The sequence below is a fragment of the Mytilus californianus genome, unplaced genomic scaffold (assembly GCF_021869535.1).
Source record: "Mytilus californianus isolate M0D057914Y unplaced genomic scaffold, xbMytCali1.0.p SCAF_26, whole genome shotgun sequence".
Taxonomy (NCBI): Eukaryota; Metazoa; Mollusca; class Bivalvia; order Mytilida; family Mytilidae; genus Mytilus; species Mytilus californianus.
This window is the reverse complement of record NW_026262675.1, coordinates 3,936,972-3,957,139: the sequence shown is the minus strand read 5'-3', so window position 1 is coordinate 3,957,139 and position 20,168 is coordinate 3,936,972. Positions and strand designations below refer to the sequence as shown.

Here is a 20,168-nt window from a genome sequence, read left to right as displayed (position 1 = left end):
CCGCTATCAAATTGGTTCATATTGAGGTCAAAAGGGTCCAAAATTAAACTTTGTTTTATTTCATCAAAAATTGAATTATTGGGGTTCTTTGATATTCCAAATCTAACCGTGTATTTAGATTTTTAATTTTGGGTCCAGTTTTCAAATTGGTCTACATTAACGTCCAAAGGGTCCAAAATTAAACTTTGTTTGATTTCAACAAAAATTGCATATATGGGGTTCTTTGATATGCTGAATCTAACCATGTATTTTGATTTTTGGGCCCCTTTATCAAATTGGTCCACATTGAGGTCAAAAGGGTCCAAAATTAAACTTTGTTTGATTTCATCAAAAATTGAATTCTTTGGATTCTTTGATATGCTGAATCTAAACATGTATTTAGAATTTTGATTTCAGGCCCAGTTTTCAAGTTGGTCCAAATTGTGGTCCAAAATTAAATTTTGTTTGATTTCAACAAAAATTGAATTCTTGGGGTTCTTTGATATGCTGAATCTAAACATGTGTTTAGATTTTTGATTATGGGCCCAGTTTTCAAGTTGGTCCAAGTTGGGGTCCAAAATTAAACTTTGTTTGATTTCAACAAAAATTGAATATATGGGGTTTTTTGATATCCTGAATCTAACCATGTATTTTGATTTTTGGGCCCCGTTATCAAATTGGTCCACATTGAGGTCAAAAGGGTCCAAAATTAAACTTTTTTTGATTTCATCAAAAATTGAATTCTTTGGATTCTTTGATATGCTGAATCTAACCATGTATTTAGATTGTGGATATTGGACCATAATAGGTAAATTAAAAAAATTTAAGTTCTAAGCCCACATTCATTCTGTGTCAGAAACCTATGCTGTGTCAAATATTTAATCAGAATCCAAATTCAGAGCTGTATCAAGCTTGAATGTTGTGTCCATACTTGCCCCAACTGTTCAGGGCTCGACCTCTGCGGTCGTATCAAGCTGCGCCCAGCGGAGCATTTTATTAAAGAGTTGCCCCTTGGAAATATTAATTACATTGAAAATTTCATTGTTAGCGCTCTCATGTGTACAATTCTTGCCAAATTTTTATGAAACTTATATCATAAGTTTATATCAGCAATGGTTTGTAGAAGTTCGAAAAATCAGTGCAAATCAATTATTTTTAAAAGAGTTTTGCCCCTTGGAAATATTAATTATATAGGAAATTGCATTGTATTTGCTTTCAAGCCTTCATTTCTCTAAGATATTTGTAAAAAGTTTTAAAGAGCAAAAAAATAAAAGTTTTTTTAGTTACAGTCGACTCCACTTAATTGCATACCGCTTTATAGCATAATTCGGTTAATTGCATAGTTTTCTCCTGCACAAAACCATTTCCCATTCATCTAATGTTAAATTATCCGGTTATATGCATAGCTCTACAAGTGGCCTTTCGGTTTATTGCATAGAAAATAATCGCCATCTAGATATGCTTAGTTAAAACTGCCAAGATTTTTGACCGGAAACGGCAACTTGGTGAGTATATTTTCTTGAATGCATTATTATTTTCGTTATTGTTTCATATTTACTTTTGTGTTATTTAAATAAAGTTTTAAAACAGTTTCTTTTGTGTTTATATGATGGAATTTGATTTAAAAATAAACCTCGATGTCTACACAGGTAAAGTTTCCCATGTTCTATTTTAAGCCTCGAGGTCATAAAAATGTCAAACGGGTAATTGTTGTAAAAACACTGAACATTCTATCTCAAAAGTTGTTAATAATTGATTGGATTTCAAACATTGTCTCAAGATTACATTTCGGGTGAATTTTAAAAACAATAACGCCTGCTAATTATCGATCATTATCCAATGTGAACTCTCATAATTGGGCTTGGGGTGATCTGCATTTATGTTAAATATTACAGGGTATTTATATATCGTTAAAGAATGTTATACATCAATCATTTATTTTTAATATTTTTATGAATTATGAAAAGAGCATTTACTTCTAATTATTATATTTTCTCACTTTAAACACTCATGTCCAGCAAATTACCTGTACAGGGCCCCATTACTGCTTTGCATATACGAAACTAATAAGGTTAGATAAACAGTGTTACATCACTGTGCAAGCTGTAAATACTGCATATCAAAGGCAGTTCATTACACATCTATTGTTAAAATGATTATAAACTGTGTAGTAATGTTAAACAGTTTATTTTAATTAAAGCGTAACAATGTACATTGTACATACAGGTCATAGAAACAAATCTATTTTTAGAACAATTTGTTTTATTTTCGTATCCCAGGTAAAGGAAACGTCGGTACTCAAATAAACTAAAACAAAATGTGTTTATTGGTTGCCTTCGGCTGTTGTCTGCTCTATGGTCGGGTTGTTGTCTCTTTGACACATTCCCCATTTCCATTCTCATTTTTATTGTAATCTTTATTGAAAGTATACAAAATAAAATAACGTGTATGACACTAGACATATAACTTTTATTAGAATAAATCAACATTAAATATGTTGTAAGTGATTATAGACTTTCATCTTTCTTCAGGGATTTCCTTTACTCGTCTGTTCTATCGATGTTTTTTTACCTGTAATTTGGCATTTCGGATATAAGCATACTCCGCTTTATTGCATAATTTTGTCTGACAAATAGGCTATGCAAATAACCGGAATCGACTGTATTACGATTGGACAGATAAAATATGTGCAACGCGAGGGACATTGGAACTCTGTTTTTTTATTCATGTTAAGCTGTCTTTAGTTGACTTTGAGACAATTTGTTTTCCTGATATTCTATTTTTGTTGAGAAAAAGATCCAATTTTGATATTATTGGAACAAGTATTATTTTTCTACATGACAGAAGTGCTATATTTTGGTCAAGAGAAAAATGTTAGCACCCGTCTTTACTTTTACATGAAAGATTGAAATAACTGAACAAAGAACATCAATTTCAAAATACTGTCTTATCTATTGAAAATACTACACTGTAAATGATTTATTGAAGAAGTGAGTTAATATGCTAACGCCCATCTAACAATCATTTGTTAAACCCTCATAGCAGGACGGTGAGTACTAATTAAAAGAAAGGTGGGCACTGTTGTATATGAACTGTCTAAGGTCAGGTCAGGTACAAATTTTCATTTCCGTTTTGATGTCTTTCTTTTCAGTGCATTGAAATTACATCAAACAATTAAGTCCTTCATTGCAGGCTGGTAAATGGAACCTTGATCTTAACCCATTGAAGCTTGTTACTCCAGTACCTAGGTAAGAATTAAGTATTTAATTAAGTCTCCCAAACGAAGTTTGGGAAGACTTATTGTTTTTGCTCAGTTCTTATTATTATTATTATTCTTCTTCCGCCGCTTTTAAATTTTAACTTGTCCGCACCCGTTCTCCAAAACCGCTTGTCAGATTAACTTAGGGTTTCACAATATGTTAGACTAACATGTCTAGTGGTGCAATCAGGGTTTTGTTTGTGCAATGGGGTTTATAAAGGGGTACTTTGAGGGGCAAAAAGAAAGGAGGGTTTTACTATAGAACCCTATGGGATTTTATTTTTTTAAATTTTCAAATGATTATAAATTGAAAACCGTTTGTGATAGACACAATCTTTTAAATTGAAAATGTTCTAAATGATAAAGCACATTTTATGAAATAAAAGGTTAGTCCCCAGGAGTCACCCCCACCCCCTGCCATTTAAAAAAGTTCTAATATCTTGTAAATGGTCGAGATCCCCACCCCTAAACCATATATATTCTGGTTTGTCATGCTAAGATGGTTTGAATGATATACAGGGTTAGTCCCCAGGGGTCGTCCCGACTCCCTGCCATTTGAGAAAATTCTAATATCTTGTAAATGGTCGAGATCCCCACCCCTAAACCATATATATTCTGGTTTGTCATGATAAAGCACATCAAATAAAATACAGGGTTAGTCCCGTGGGGTCACCCCAGCCCCCCTGCCATTTAAGAAAGTTCTAATATCTTGTAAGTGGTCAAGATCCCCACCCTAAACCATATATATTCTGGTTTGTCATGCTAAGATGGTTTGAATGATATACAGGGTTAGTCCCCAGGGGTCATCCCAACCCCCTGCCATTTGAGAAAGTTCTAATATCTTGTAAATGGTCGAGATCCCCACCCCTAAACCATATATATTCTGGTTTGTCATGATCAAGCACATCAAATGAAATACAGGGTTATTCCCCAGGGGTCACCCCCACCCCCTGCCATTTAAGAAAGTTCTAATATCTTGTAAGTGGTCAAGATCCCCACCCCTAAACCATATATATTCTGGTTTGTCATGCAAAGATGGTTTGAATGATATACAGGGTTAGTCCCCAGGGACACCCCCACCCCCTGCCATTTAAGAAAGTTCTAATATCTTGTAAGTGGTCAAGATCCCTACCCCTAAACCATATATATTCTGGTTTGTCATGCTAAGATGGTTCGAATGATATACAGGGTTAGTCCCCAGGGGTCATTCCGACCCCCTGTCATTTGAGAAAGTTCTGATATCTTGTAAATGGTCGAGATCCCCACCCCTAAACCATATAAATTCTGGTTTGTCATGATAAAGCACATCAAATGAAATACAGGGTTATTCCCCAGGGGTCACCCAACCCCCTGCCATTTAAGAAAGTTCTAATATCTTGTAAGTGGTCAAGATCCCCACCCCTAAACCATATATATTCTGGTTTGTCATGCAAAGATGGTTTGAATGATATACAGGGTTAGTCCCCTGGGGTCACCCCCACCCCCTGCCATTTAAGAAAGTTCTAATATCTTGTAAGTGGTCAAGATCCCCACCCCTAAACCATATATATTCTGGTTTGTCATGCAAAGATGGTTTGAATGATATACAGGGTTAGTCCCCAGGGACACCCCCACCCCCTGCCATTTAAGAAAGTTCTAATATCTTGTAAGTGGTCAAGATCCCTACCCCTAAACCATATATATTCTGGTTTGTCATGCTAAGATGGTTTGAATGATATACAGGGTTAGTCCCCAGGGGTCATTCCGACCCCCTGCCATTTGAGAAAGTTCTGATATCTTGTAAATGGTCGAGATCCATCCCTAAACCATATAAATTCTGGTTTGTCATGATAAAGCACATCAAATGAAATACAGGGTTATTCCCCAGGGGTCACCCAACCCCCTGCCATTTAAGAAAGTTCTAATATCTTGTAAGTGGTCAAGATCCCCACCCCTAAACCATATATATTCTGGTTTGTCATGCAAAGATGGTTTGAATGATATACAGGGTTAGTCCCCAGGGGTCACCCCCACCCCCTGCCATTTAAGAAAGTTCTAATATCTTGTAAGTGGTCAAGATCCCCACCCCTAAACCATATATATTCTGGTTTGTCATGCAAAGATGGTTTGAATGATATACAGGGTTAGTCCCCAGGGGTCACCCCCACCCCCTGCCATTTAAGAAAGTTCTAATATCTTGTAAGATCCCCACCCCTAAACCATATATATTCTGGTTTGTCATACCAAGATAGTTTGAATGATATACAGGGTTAGTCCCCAGGGGTCACTAATGCATATAACTTTACTGGACCAAACCAATTTTCACTGGACTTTGTCCAATGTCAGGCGACCCTGGGAATTACGAATTATGGGAGCTTCGTTTGGGAGACTTCGTAACAGCATCCTGTTACAATCATTTCTTGTTTAATAGTTAAAATAATGACAATGGTCCACTATGAATGGGAAAATGTGAGTTCTGCTTAACAGCATCTCTATTAGTAGGCTCCATGCAGGGATAAAAATAATAAAAATCTGATAGAAGGCTAGAATAATCAGTCTTGGGGAAAGGAGAATAGCCTAGTCAGCTAGACATGGTGTATTTTAAATTCTTCTAATGTCAATTTGGTTATTACTTTTCTCTTCGAATACTACAGGATTAATATATTGTTTCCACTTGTTATCTTCCTAAATATTCATAAATTATTTGACACTGGTTGTAAAGCAAACACCAATAAATCAGACTGCCAGTTACTTCTATCAGTTTTAAGTTGAGGAGTAAGGAACCATTTATGTAAGATAAAGCAAATTTTAATTCCGTATTTTCACAACTGTATGTATTTTAAATTTGGATGGCTGTTTATGTTATTGTATAAATATTGCAACATATTTACATAGTACATATATTTATACTTGTTTATTATTGGTAGTGACTTGGTCATAGCCCAGTCCCAGACGCCTAAAAACATTGAAATATTGGCAGATGAGATAAGCTTGCTGAAAGAGGAAGTAGATTATTATGGCAAAAAGAAAGCCAAAGTTTCATTGAAAGTTCTAGACAGATTACAGAACCATAAAAATGGCAAATATGTTGTAGTAACAGGGTAAGATATCATATTTTTCCGATGTAAAATTTGATATAGTTATAATGAAAATTCAAAAGGATTTGGTTGCTGGAAATATTATTTTCTATTATGAGGTGCAAATGATAAATGTAAATGATAATTGAAGATGGCTGGTATGGCTTTGTTTGTTCTGTTCAATGACAAATAGTTAAATTTTTTGCTTCGTGTCATACACCTTTTACATAGGACTATGGCTGTCCTGAAGATACTCAGTATAGATTCTGAAATAGATTGTGTATATTTAGTGAAATGGCAGATGATGAAATTGTGCACTTTTATGTCCTGTTATTCACTGGGTATTTAAAAAAAAATGTATTTAAGCTACTATATATGTGTGAACGATAATAGATAGATGAATCTATGATCATTTTTATTTTGATTATACATGTAGGAAAAGCTATATTATATTTATAGTATCATCCTGTGTTTAACATCCTAAAAATAATCAGTTCTACATGGGGTTCAACAAAATATATAAATACACTTTGATCCTTTTCAATGTAAAAATAAGGAGATTTGGTAAGAGGTATGTTAAATCAAAAGGAAATTCATTTTATGAAATAGTGAATAAAATGACAACAATGTTGTCAATTTTGTCATCTGCAATTACATATATTAGACACTTTAAAATCTGCATTATAAGTGAATATAGTTTTGAAAATCAAAATATAGTTTTTGATATTTTCAGGATTACACCAACACCACTAGGAGAGGGTAAAAGTACTACAACCATAGGATTAGCTCAAGCTTTAGGTGCTCAATCAAAGAAAAATGTATTTGCGTGTGTTCGTCAGCCATCTCAAGGACCTACCTTTGGAATTAAAGGTACTTATTTTAGAGGTCTTAAATTGAAGGACTGATATTTGTGACGTTATTAAAAGTAAATTTACAAGACAAATAGAGGAGCAGTGCATTTTACAGGCTTACATCTGGAAGTTCAAGTTACTGATAACCCGTTATAGTAAATAATTCATTTGGTTGGTATTTGAATGTTTCAAATCTGGCAAGAAATATAAACTATTACAGTTTTTTAGCAAATCAAACTTTAAATATTTAGTTGAAAAAGTATGTAACTAATTGACCATGGCATACTTTTCACTTAATTCTAAAACTGATACTTTTTGGAAAGTCTTTTACAACCACAAAACAGTATGTATTCATTACTTATAATTATAATTATATAGTTTATTTGTAGGAATGGTATAGTTATACATCATTCAGCCTGCAAATTTAAATCAAATAAATGAAACAAGAATACTAAATATATATTGACCATTTTGCCAGATGATAGTTTATGTTTCAAACACATTTTGAGAAGAATGAAAATTCACATTTCCAAATGCATGTTAAAATCATACAAACAACTGAATCCATTATTTTGTACAGATGGTACTGAAAGAAGTCATTCCCAGGGTATCTCTATGGAGGAATTCAACCTCCATCTGAAGATGATATCCATGCTATTAATAAATGCCTTATTTTTGTAGGTGGTGCTGCTGGAGGAGGTTATTCCATGGTCATCTCTATGGAGGCCTAAATCTGAAGGTGATAGCCATGCTATTAATAAATGTTTTTATTTGTAGGTGGTGCTGCAGGAGGAGGTTATTCCCAGGTCATCCCTATGGAGGAATTTAATCTTCATCTGACTGGTGATATCCATGCTATCACAGCAGCCAATAATTTGCTAGCTGCTCAGATTGAGGCTCGCATGTTTCACGAAAGTACACAAACTGATGAAGCTTTGTACAAGAGATTAGTACCAGATGTCAAAGGACTGAGAACATTCTCCAAAATACAACTTGCTAGACTGAAGGTATGAATAATTTGATCTGTGTTCAGTTTTCCACATCACCTGACATGAATAATTTTATTTTAAAGTAAGAATATTTATAAAGAGGTGCTTCATAACTTATATTTAAATATTTTAGCAAATTTGTGATGTAATCAAACTACTGTCTGGGGATCAACGATTTGGTTTTTGGATAATATATTTAAGTCATAAACAATATCTTTACCAAAGTTGGTTTATAATGGTCCCATGAGGTGTAGAGGACCCTATTGATTTTTAGGTCATTGGCCAAATGTCACGATTTGTATACTAAAATTCTTACTTTACCAAAGTTATCTTGAAAATTCATCTTTGGAAAGAATAAGACCACTATTGTGGTCGGTAGGTCAAATAACAAGGTCTGTAGAATAGACTGAAAATTTTAGAAATATTTCATATCTGTGCAATATCTCCAGCACTTTACAAAAGGTCTTTACAAATAATTGCTGGAAAAGGCACCTGGGAGGAAAGACATCTCTTTATTTTAATGTTACTGCATCAAAGACTAAGAAGTGAGTGAAGAGTGAAAAATCATCAATTAATGCTGCATGCATCATATAGAAGCAGATCACTATCAGGAAAAGGGGTCAGACACAATCAGTAATTATTTTTCCAAATCCTTAGCTATAGAAAGAATATCAGACAATATTTGCCTTTTTTAATCATTGAGCAATATTTACCATGTGCTTTTGAGGATCACTTCATAGAAAAGCTTTTTTTTTAAGTTTTAAAATTGTAAATCTGCTTTTAAGTTATCATGTATTTAAAGAGAATGCGCATACATGACAAAAATGCCACATGCTCCTACAATGAAATATATAACTTTCATTTATATTGTTTTATATAAAGACTATAAAGTGACCAATGGGGCAAAAGTGACTGCACAGTAAATGTTCTTAACAAAACATTTTTGTCAGAGGGAAATATCCTGCTTTGGACTTTTGTACGGTTGAAATCATGATCTGATACCCCATTCACCATCAATTACTTGTCAACCATTGCTAAAAAGTATATTGATTCCCTCAAAAGTCTGGTCATGCTTCTTTTACTGCTCTTAGAAATAGCTGCTGATAATGTTTTCATTATTTTAGAAGTTTTTGCATGATTTCATGAAGCTTTAATAATGTGTAAATGTATCTCTAAATTAGAATTTATATTACAGAAACTAGGAATAGAAAAAACAGATGCAAATAGTTTTACACCAGAAGAAGTAAAATCCTTTGTTAGATTGGACATTGACCCAACAACCATTACCTGGCAAAGAGGTATCTGTTTGCAGGTTAACAGTACTATATATGGCTTTACAGATAAGCTCACATAGTAATAATTACAAGTAGCTTTAACCTTGAGTCCTTGACATATCTTCACTGATCTTTAATTTACATATGACATGTGAAATGTTGATTCTTCATTCATTGGTGGTTGGTGTCATAAAAGATGACAGTAACCAAAGAGTCCTGATTAGGAAGAGAATGTATGGGAAGTTTGTGAGATCTGTATTTAGGGTAAAGTTTACATTCATGCAATCAAAACCCTTATGTGTCTGGCTTGATAGTATAAATTTTCCAGACTTTATCACTACTTATTAGATAAACAATACAGAGTGCATTGGGCATTCTATACATCCTATCCATGAACATTTTAAGAAATTTATCAATGAAATATATACTCAGATACTCAAGTTACAAACTGATGATTAACCATACTTGTCAATAAAAGAAAATTACATAAATTGTGCATGGTGCATGAATCTAGTATCTGTTCTAAAATATATAAATGATGTCATTGTAAAAGTAATAATTAAAATTAAAGTTATCTTCCATTGTCCATTAATTCATAGTATTGCCAGTGCCTTCCAATGCTTAAAGGGGCATTAGCTGTCAATTTCATGTTCACTGATTTGACTCATATTCTGATATTTGATTTATAACATACTGAAGCGTATATCCAAATTATAAAAAGTCTAAAATAAACAATTTACGATGAATGTACTTGGTAATATGTATCAGCATTTTGTGTGGATTTTAGTCTAGACGCCATCTAATTAACCATAGAGGTGACCTGGGAAGACTGCTGACGGTCATGTAATCCGATATAAACATAAATATAGATATAAACAGATAATGAACACGTGAAATTGGATTTTTCTAGGTCTGTTTGATTTCATATTATAGGTTAAAAAAATATGTTAATCATCGTTCTTACCTGTATAAAAATGAGCTTTTGTGGATCGAATCAGTCAACCAAATGGTTAACCATTGTTTCACTTTCAATGTTGACATTCTTTTCTTTTTTTTAAATAGCTGAACTCGCCTAGTTCATGCGTAACCCATCTCTATCTAAGGGGTTAAACTGAAGGTCACATAAATACGGAATGAATGAGGTCTAATTATTCACTTGCAAGTGAATAATTCATCAGCAATGTTTCTCAGCTTATGACAAAATTGAACCAAAATGACTGCTGAAAGCGATTTATTATTTCACTATTTAACTTACATAAATGAAATCACCAAAAAAAATCATATTTTATTTTTTTTTATTTCTCGTAGGTAATGCCCTTTTAATACAATGCAATGTTTATTTTTTAGTTCCCACTGCAAAATGAATGATCTTTACCCTTTAGTACTCTCAAGCTCTTTGATTAGAAAGATTGAAACTATTGTCACTTAGATAATAATAACCATATACAGTTATTTGTTGTTGGCCCCAGCAAATCTAACAAGACCCAAATTTTCTATTGCTCTTGATATTAAATGTATTAATTATCCTCTTTTTTGTAGTATTAGATACCAATGATCGTTTCCTAAGAAAAATCACAGTTGGTCAAGGTCCTCTTGAAAAAGGCCATACAAGAGAGGTAGGAAAATACATGTTATGAAATTTGTATCACTCAGATTTAAAGTATTGTAATGTTTTGGGGGTGTAAAGAATCCTTTTGTATAATTATAGTTCCTCTCGCTATAGTTTTCCAATAGTTTTTATATGTCCCTTTAAAACGGTATGTTTTATTTTATACCGCCGTAGCGGAGGGGGCACTAAGTTTTACCCTTGTCCTTCTGTTCATCCATCCGTCTGTCTGTACGTCCCAAAATTGGTTTCCATTCTCTAACTTTAGTTTGACTCTTTACAAATAGAAAAAAAAATTGCTGAATTTTTCGTGTCTGGTCTCTAACTCTAGTTTGCCTCAACCAAATGTTATGAAACTTATACACAATGCTTATTACCACAAAACTCAGATCAAGTTTGAATTTTGTTGGCTTCAAGGGGCATAACTTGCTGAATTTTTCATTTCCATTTTCTTACTTTAGTTTGCCTCAACCAAATGTTATGAAACTTATGCACAATGTTTATTACCACAAAACACAGATCAAGTTTGAATTTTGATGGCATAACTTTTACTGTTCTAGAGTTATGCCCCTTTACAAATGGAAAAATTGCTGAATTTTTCGTTTCCATTCTCTAACTTTAGTTTGACTCAACCAAATGTTATGAAACTTATACACAATGCTTATTACCTCAAAACTCAGATCAAGTTTGAATTTTGTTGGCGTCACTTTTATCGCTCTAGAGTTATGCCCCTTTTCAAGTGGAAAAATTGCTGAATTTTTGTTTCCATTTTCTTACTTTAGTTTGCCTCAACCAAATGTTATGAAACTTATGCACAATGCTTATTACCACAAAACACAGATCAAGTTTGAATTTTGATGGCATAACTTTTACTGTTCTAGAGTTATGCCCCTTTACAAATGGAAAAATTGCTGAATTTTTCGTTTCCATTCTCTAACTTTAGTTTGACTCAACCAAATGTTATGAAACTTATACACAATGCTTATTACCACAAAACTCAGATCAAGTTTGAATTTTGTTGGCGTCACTTTTATCGCTCTAGAGTTATGCCCCTTTTCAAGTGGAAAAATTGCTGAATTTTTCGTTTCCATTTTCTTACTTTAGTTTGCCTCAACCAAATGTTATGAAACTTATGCACAATGCTTATTACCACAAAACACAGATCAAGTTTGAATTTTGGTGGCATAACTTTTAATGTTCTAGAGTTATGCCCCTTTACAAATGGAAAAATTGCTGAATTTTTGTTTCCATTCTCTAACTTTAGTTTGACTCAACCAAATGTTATGAAATCTATACACAATGCTTATTACCACAAAACTCAGATCAAGTTTGAATTTTGTTGGCGTCACTTTTATCGCTCTAGAGTTATGCCCCTTTTCAAGTGGAAAAATTGCTGAATTTTTCGTTTCCATTTTCTTACTTTAGTTTGCCTCAACCAAATGTTATGAAACTTATGCACAATGCTTATTACCACAAAACACAGATCAAGTTTGAATTTTGGTGGCATAACTCTTACTGTTCTAGAGTTATGCCCCTTTACAAATGGAAAAATTGCTGAATTTTTGTTTCCATTCTCTAACTTTAGTTTGCCTCAACCAAATGTTATGAAACTTATGCACAATGCTTATTACCACAAAACACAGATCAAGTTTGAATTTTGGTGGCATAACTTTTACTGTTCTAGAGTTATGCCCCTTTACAAATGGAAAAATTGCTGAATTTTTGTTTCCATTCTCTTACTTTAGTTTGACTCAACCAAATGTTATGAAACTTATACACAATGCTTATTACCACAAAACTCAGATCAAGTTTGAATTTTGTTGGCGTCACTTTTATCGCTCTAGAGTTATGCCCCTTTTCAAGTGGAAAAATTGCTAAATTTTTCGTTTCCATTTTCTTACTTTAGTTTGCCTCAACCAAATGTTATGAAACTTATGCACAATGCTTATTACCACAAAACACAGATCAAGTTTGAATTTTGATGGCATAACTTTCACTGTTCTAGAGTTATGCCCCTTTACAAATGGAAAAATTGCTGAATTTTTCGTTTCCATTCTCTAACTTTAGTTTGCCTCAACCAAATGTTATGAAACTTATACTCAATGTTTATTACCACAAAACTCAGATCAAATACAAATTTGGGTTATGTCGCTTTTACTGTTCTTGAGTTATGTCCCTTTATAATGTTGTATGCAAGCGGGGGCCATCTGTGTCCCATGGACACATTCCCCATTTATTTTTCACATATCGCAACCAACTCTTACTATACCTGGATTGATTTCCTTAAAACCTAAAATTATTGTTGGGATTAATACAAGGAAGCTCCCTTATGATTTTTTGAATTTTCTGCTTTTTTGTTTCAGAGTTACCTGACTTTAATTGTCAAATTTAAGTAAATTTTTCACACGTTGTACCATTTCTTTAGATTGATTTACTGACAACTTTGTATAGTTGTTAGAATTGATAAACTCAACACACTGTTCGAGATAAACTAATTATGGTATGTCATTCCAGAGTTATAGGACTTTAACTGTCATATGAATAATAGGCATTTAAATGTCATGCACTAGCTATAGTATGCTTGCATCAAATTAACACTGTTGTTGGGATTGGCGAATGTATTCTTGATTTGGAATATTATCTGGTTTGCCATTCCAGAGTTATGGGACTTTAATAGTAATAACTGACACAATACTTATATGCTAACAGGTATCCTCATGCATGTTTTTCTACAGTGCCATTTTATTTGCTTCTGATTAAATGCCTTCTAGATATCCCATTTTATTTTTGCAATAATTTCTAGATACACAATAAGGGTGTATCATGAGCTCTTAGCGCAGCTGTTTATTTACTTTGAACCTAGACAGTCTGTTTCCAATTTGTATCAAATTCATTCTACATGGTCTGTAGGTTATAAATGACATTTCGTGCATATTTTGATCTTAATACATAGATGCATATATATATATATATATATATGCAGGTAGGACTATCCTGGCCACAGAGTTTTTAATTAGGTAACATCTGTTCTCAACCAATATGGCTGTTCTTAGATATAATAGAACAAAAGAGTAATACAAGTAAGGACAAGATATGCTTTGGGGTCATGTTGGCCCTAAAATCAAATATATTTCAAATTATCTCGGATTTTCAGAATTAAATTCTTTCATAAAATAATGGTTAAAAATATACATCTATAGCTACCCTTTAAAACACAGCCATGAAATGACTCTCTATTGTTTATATTTCAGTGTTAGTTTGATATTGCAGTAGCCAGTCAGATTGTATCTGTTCTGTTTATATTTTAGTGTCAGTTTGATATAGCAGTAGCAAGTGAGATAATGGCTATATTGGCTTTGACCACTGGATTACGAGACATGAGAGAAAGGCTAGGTAGAATGGTAGTAGCCAGTAGTACTAGTGGTGTCCCTGTCACAGCTGATGATCTGGTTTGTATTTGCTTAACAGATTCTTATATGACACCCTGTTAATGCTTCATGATTTTTTTCTCTCGACTGAGACGTTGATGACGTAAATAATTTGTATAAAGCTTTATATATTTCAGAAGGTAGTAGACCCGAATTATTCATATCTTGAAAACAGATTTCAAAGATAAGTGACCTACATTAAGTTTTCATGGTTAGGTCCATTTTATTGTAAGGTGTACATGTCTGTCTGTCAAGGTTCATCTGAATCTTGACCTTATTTTCATGGCTCATTAATCAAAGCTTAGCTTTAGTGTTTAGGTCTGTTTCTCAGATAGTATAAGCAATAGGACAACTATATATGGTGTATGGAACAATTTAAAGTTGTAAATGTTGGTCTTGCAGGGTTCATCTAGCCTTGACCTCATGGTCCATTGGTCATTGTTTAGTTTTCATGATTAGGTCTGCTTTTCAAATACTATAAGCAATAGGTCAGCTATATTTGGTATTTAGAACTATTGTAACCTCTTGTTCAATTTTGTCATGGATATGATGTATTTATGTGAATGTTGCTATAATACAAAAGAAATTTAGTTTTGACAAATGAAGAGATTTTTGACCAAGTTAGACTAAGTTCAAAATGGGCTTATATATATTTGGGCTGCCAAAGCAGTCGTATTGTCCAGACTTGACCGATAAGTTATAATTATGACTTGTTGTGCTGAACCTGAAAAAGACATTTAGCATTGGTTTGCCATTTTAACATAATTCAGAAAAAAATTGAAGCTTTTGCGATTTTTTTTACCTGACCTTTTTGCCTTAAACAGCCACATTTCCGGTCATAAAAGTGACATGGTGAATAAGTACTATCAAAACAAACCCTACTTTAATACCTTTTCATTACAATCAAGGTTAATTAGTTGACTGACAGTTGGAATTGACATTGATCGGTCTATTTAAAGTTATTTTCATAAATTTCAGCGGTTTGCATCTAATGAATTAAAGTAATATGAAACGAGTTTCTTGAAATTTTAATGTTATCGAAATTATTGAACCAATGCATGCAGATATACTAAACTAAGTCTTGTATGCACGTTTTTATGCCCCACTTAGGGGCATTATGTTTTTTCGGTCCGTTCGTCCGTCTGTCCCGCTTCAGGTTAAAGTTTTTGGTAAAAGTTTTTGGTCAAGGTAGTTTTTGATGAAGTTGATGTCCAATCAACTTGAAACTTAGTACACATGTTCCCTATGATATGATCTTTCTAATTTTAATGCCAAATTAGAGTTTTGACCCCAATTTCACGGTCCACTGAACTTAGAAAATGATAGTGCGAGTGGGGCATCCGTGTACTATGGACACATTCTTATTTACATTTATTTATGAATCTATGAAGTATTATCGACAAATGATATTTCATTCATTGATTGTTGATTGCAAGCTTATTAACTTTCTAGTTTGTTGCTAAAGTTTTCTGCGTCATGACATTGATACACAATAAAAACAGACCACAAGGAAAACGTGACAGATAAGTGAATTGACATTTGTTTTTATACGCCTGTTTATGGGATGTATTATGGTATACTGTTGTATGTTGTCTGTCCATGCGTCGTCAACATGTCAGACAATAACTCAAAAATGCTTTAACCAACTTGCATGAAACTTTGGTGAATTGTTTATATCTATTGACGTGAGCTCCATTTTAATTTTTCTAAATTTTAGATTTTACGTTTCCGAGTTATGGGGTTTTATTCTTTAAAAAAGTGTGATTTTCCAGTTTTTGGACAAGAACTAAAAATACTTTCACCAATTTGCAAGAAACTTTGGCGAATTGTTTATATTTATTGATGTGAGCTCCCTTTCGATTTTTATGAATTTTGGATTTTATTCATTAAAAAAGGGGGATTTTCCAGTTTTCGGACAATAACTCAAAAATGCTTTGAGCAGTTTTCATGAAACTTTGATGAATTGTTTATAGCTATCGACGTAAGCTCCCTTTCGATTTGTATAAATTTTTTATTTTTCGTTTCTGAGTTAAGGGATTTTATTCAGTATAAAGGGGTGATTTTCCAGTTTTAAGACAATAACTCAAAAGTGTTATGAGCAGTTTTCATGAAACTTTGGTGACTGGTTTATATCTATTAAAATAACCTCCCTTTAGTTTTTTTATAAATTTTTAATATGACACTGAGGAGGTATGGAACTTTATTCTTTGAAAAAGCGACGGGTGTATCACTTCTTTTAGAGTAAAACTTAGCCATTCAGGTATATAAAACATATTTAACTTTTTTTTAATTTGATTTAAATTATCAAAAATACGTTTATAAATATGATTTGATGAAAAATTTAATAAGGTAGTTATGAAGGTTTTAGCTGAAAAATGGTCAGAACCACGTGTGGGCAGGTGAGAGATTTAACTCTGCATCCAAATTCTTCAAAAATGCTAAAATTATCATTGAAACCTTTATCTAACGTTCATTACAAGTATTTTCTTGAAGAAATAATGTGGAAAGAGCTACTTAAACTCAATCCTGCGTTGTAAACGTACACTGATTTTACGTATCTGTCTCTGGTTCGTGTTTTGCCATTTTCAAGTCAACATCCGGTATAAGAAAATGTACCTTCAAAAATGAAAGTAAAGTTTTTGACAACGTAATTTTGCACAAATGAAGATTCTAAGGCAGATAGTAGTATGCTAATATTGCACACTTCAAATGATGCAGTCAATCTAACAGTTTATGTCAGAACATCGAATTTGTATCAAAAGTCAAGTTTAATTAAAAAATATTGTTTTTATGTCAATCATTGTTTATATGATGCCCAACTGATTACCATGATTGCCTTTTGTTACCTAGTCTTAAGGGATTAAAATTGGGATAAGACAAAAAATGTCTGGCTGGCACAAATATTTTTTGGAAGCCCTGTTATATATAAATTATGCTGATGTTGGGTGTTTGGAGGTCATGGAAAAGTGTTTACATGTAATCAGCTCCTCCTTCAGTTTTCCACCCAGATACCTGAAACTTCACAGACAGAAAGCACACATGCTGAAGTTGTGCACCTGCTTTCATGGAGTTGTTTGGGGAAGTTAGTAATTTTTCAGCAAAGTTATAAAAGGCGGTACTAATTTTGTTCATTCAACTTTTATAGTTATTAATCTCTTAAACTGAACAGAATGATTTCACATACATTAAAATTATGCACCTGCTATAATTTAATCTCATTTTAAAATTTTTTCCTGACTTGGAAACTTTTTCAGCAAAAATGTTCAAAAAAAGGTAACAAATTTAAGTTTTTAAGCCAATCTATTAAAGTTTGCACATCTTCCATTATGGAGTTGATTAGATATTTTTCCTCATTTTTAGTCCCCTACCGACGAAGTCGAAGGGGACTTTAGGTTTGCACTCCGTCCTGTCTGTCTGTCTTGTCCATCCGTCAGTCCGGCAAATCAGTTTTCCACACTTTTCTTCTTCATGCTTGAAGATATTGATTTGATATTTGGTGTACTGTTTTATCATGACAAGGTACAGATCAAGTTCGAATTTTGTTCCTGTTTGATGATTTTGAGCAGAGTTATGGTCCTTTGACTTAGAAAATTCACTAAAATAATCAGTTTTCCGTTTTTTTTTTGTCATTCTTGAAGATATTTATTTGATAATTGGTCTATAGTTTTATCATGACAAGTTACAGTTCAAGTTTGAATTTTGTTCCGGTCTGATGATTTTGTGCAGAGTTATGGTACTTGGACTTAGAAAATTCACTTAAATAATCAGTTTTCAACACTTTTTTTCGTCATGCTTGAAGATATTGACTTGATATTTGTTATATAGTTTACACCATGACAAGTTATAGATCAATGTAGAATTTTGTTCGAATACAATGAATTTTTAATCAGTAGGGGACTATGTATTGCCATGCAATACTCACAGAATGCTTGTTACATTTTATATTACATCATGTTAAAATGTTCAGTATAGATCATTCTCCATTATTTTAGAAACAATCTGGACAACCCAGCCTTTTGGGTCTTTGATCCTTTTTTTTGTTTCGTTGGAGGGGGGGGGGGGATTTTTTACTTTGAGTTAATGGGGAGACCTGCATTTTTTTCACATTCACTACTTAAATAAACAATAAAAACTTGACATATGTTTTTTTTAAGGTATACGAAAAAAGGTAGGTAGGGAAACCCTAAACACCAATATTTTTTTTTTATTTTGGCCTCAGAATGGCTGCCCCACAGCTCCAACAGTGCTTTGATTATCTAGTTTTATTGATATTTTTTTTTTTGGTTTAAAGGGTGTCAGTGGTGCTTTGACTGTGCTGATGAAGGATGCTGTCAGACCTAATCTTATGCAGACACTTGAGGTAATGTAAATTATTTTAGAGCAAGAATTTTGTGTCAGAATTGTTTTAATTGGAAGTTTGTTTCTTAAAACTCCTGTAGAGCTAAATGACTTAAACATCAAAGATCACTTACAGCTACTAGTTGAGACACTGATATTTGGTTACTTTTGAAAATTAATGAACGAGGTAAAATAAAAATAAGTCAGCCATCATGTTTCATATGCTGCTGAAGTTTTACTGATATGTTTTATTTGTATGCCCCTGCCGTATGCAACAGTGTTACCCTTGACTGTCAGTCTGTCCCTCTTTCCGCCCGTTTCATTTTTGTTTCATCACTCTAACTTAAGTTTGCCTAATGCAAATTTTATGAAACTCATACACAATGCTAAGAACCAACACTAGCAGACAGAGTTCATATTTGGGCAGTGAGTCACTTACAGTTCTATAGTTATGCCCCTTTATAACTTGGAAAATTGCATTTTTTTGTTTCCACACTCTAACTTAAATAATGTCCCATCCAAATTTTAAGAACCACAACATGCAGACAGAGTTCGAATTTGGGTCGTGAGTCATTTACCGTTCTAGAGTTATGCCCCTTTTAACTTGGAAAATTGCAAAGCTTGAGCAGGGGCATTTGTGTCCTCATACACATTCTTCTTTTATTCTATTTTTTTGTATTCATGTTATTGTTATATATTTTAAGTAACTTAATCTATTACTTTACCAGGGAACACCAGTATTTGTGCACGCAGGGCCATTTGCAAACATTGCACATGGAAATTCATCCATCATAGCAGATAAAATTGGATTAAAGTTGGTTGGAGAAGATGGTTTTGTTGGTGAGTGTAGCATTGTTTTTAATTTTTATTTCAAAACAAGGCAGTGTGTCTTTTTCTACAAAAAAAATGGATGAATTGAAGTTAGTAGTAGTGTTTGACAATTTCCTTTATTCCATTGTAGTGTGGGTTTACAATCTATCAAATTCAAAAGCAGAAAATATTAACTCACATACAGACATGTGACTAGGGTTTAAAAACACCCCTCATTCATATATTGAATTTTATGTGAAACAGATTGAACTTTTCAAAATATAAAATAACTAATCTTTTAAGAAACAAAAGTGAATTTGCTTTTGTATCTTATTGGAACTTTGACTTCTGCAAATCTCCCTATCAAAGTTTTCAAACTCTTTGCAACATGGAACTCTTGAAACTGAACGCTGCCGCCCTCTGCTTTCATTTGTCTTTCCACAATTTGTATTTGAAATCTTGTATTTGGTTTCCTGGATGACAGAAAATTCTTCATTAGAAAGCAATTATGTATTTTAGTTGCATGTTAAGTTAACATGGTTTATAACATCTCTTTTATTGAAACTATTTCAAATGAG

At 33.1% G+C, this 20,168-nt stretch overlaps 1 protein-coding gene across 2 annotated transcripts in view; it reads left to right on the top strand.

Annotated features, from left to right (window-relative positions):
• Positions 1-20,168, top strand: part of LOC127732714 (C-1-tetrahydrofolate synthase, cytoplasmic-like) — a 61,743-nt gene that overhangs the window by 20,272 nt on the left and 21,303 nt on the right. The window contains exons 10-19 of one of the 2 annotated variants that reach the window (XM_052241897.1): positions 3,172-3,227; positions 6,145-6,318; positions 7,028-7,164; positions 7,827-7,844; positions 7,941-8,152; positions 9,330-9,432; positions 10,948-11,024; positions 14,323-14,463; positions 18,734-18,802; positions 19,509-19,620. In XM_052241897.1, coding sequence (XP_052097857.1) covers positions 3,172-3,227; positions 6,145-6,318; positions 7,028-7,164; positions 7,827-7,844; positions 7,941-8,152; positions 9,330-9,432; positions 10,948-11,024; positions 14,323-14,463; positions 18,734-18,802; positions 19,509-19,620 — 1,099 coding nt within the window. Of the gene's footprint in view, positions 1-3,171; positions 3,228-6,144; positions 6,319-7,027; positions 7,165-7,826; positions 7,845-7,922; positions 8,153-9,329; positions 9,433-10,947; positions 11,025-14,322; positions 14,464-18,733; positions 18,803-19,508; positions 19,621-20,168 lie in introns of both variants that reach the window. The other variant, XM_052241896.1, reaches the window with a different exon arrangement.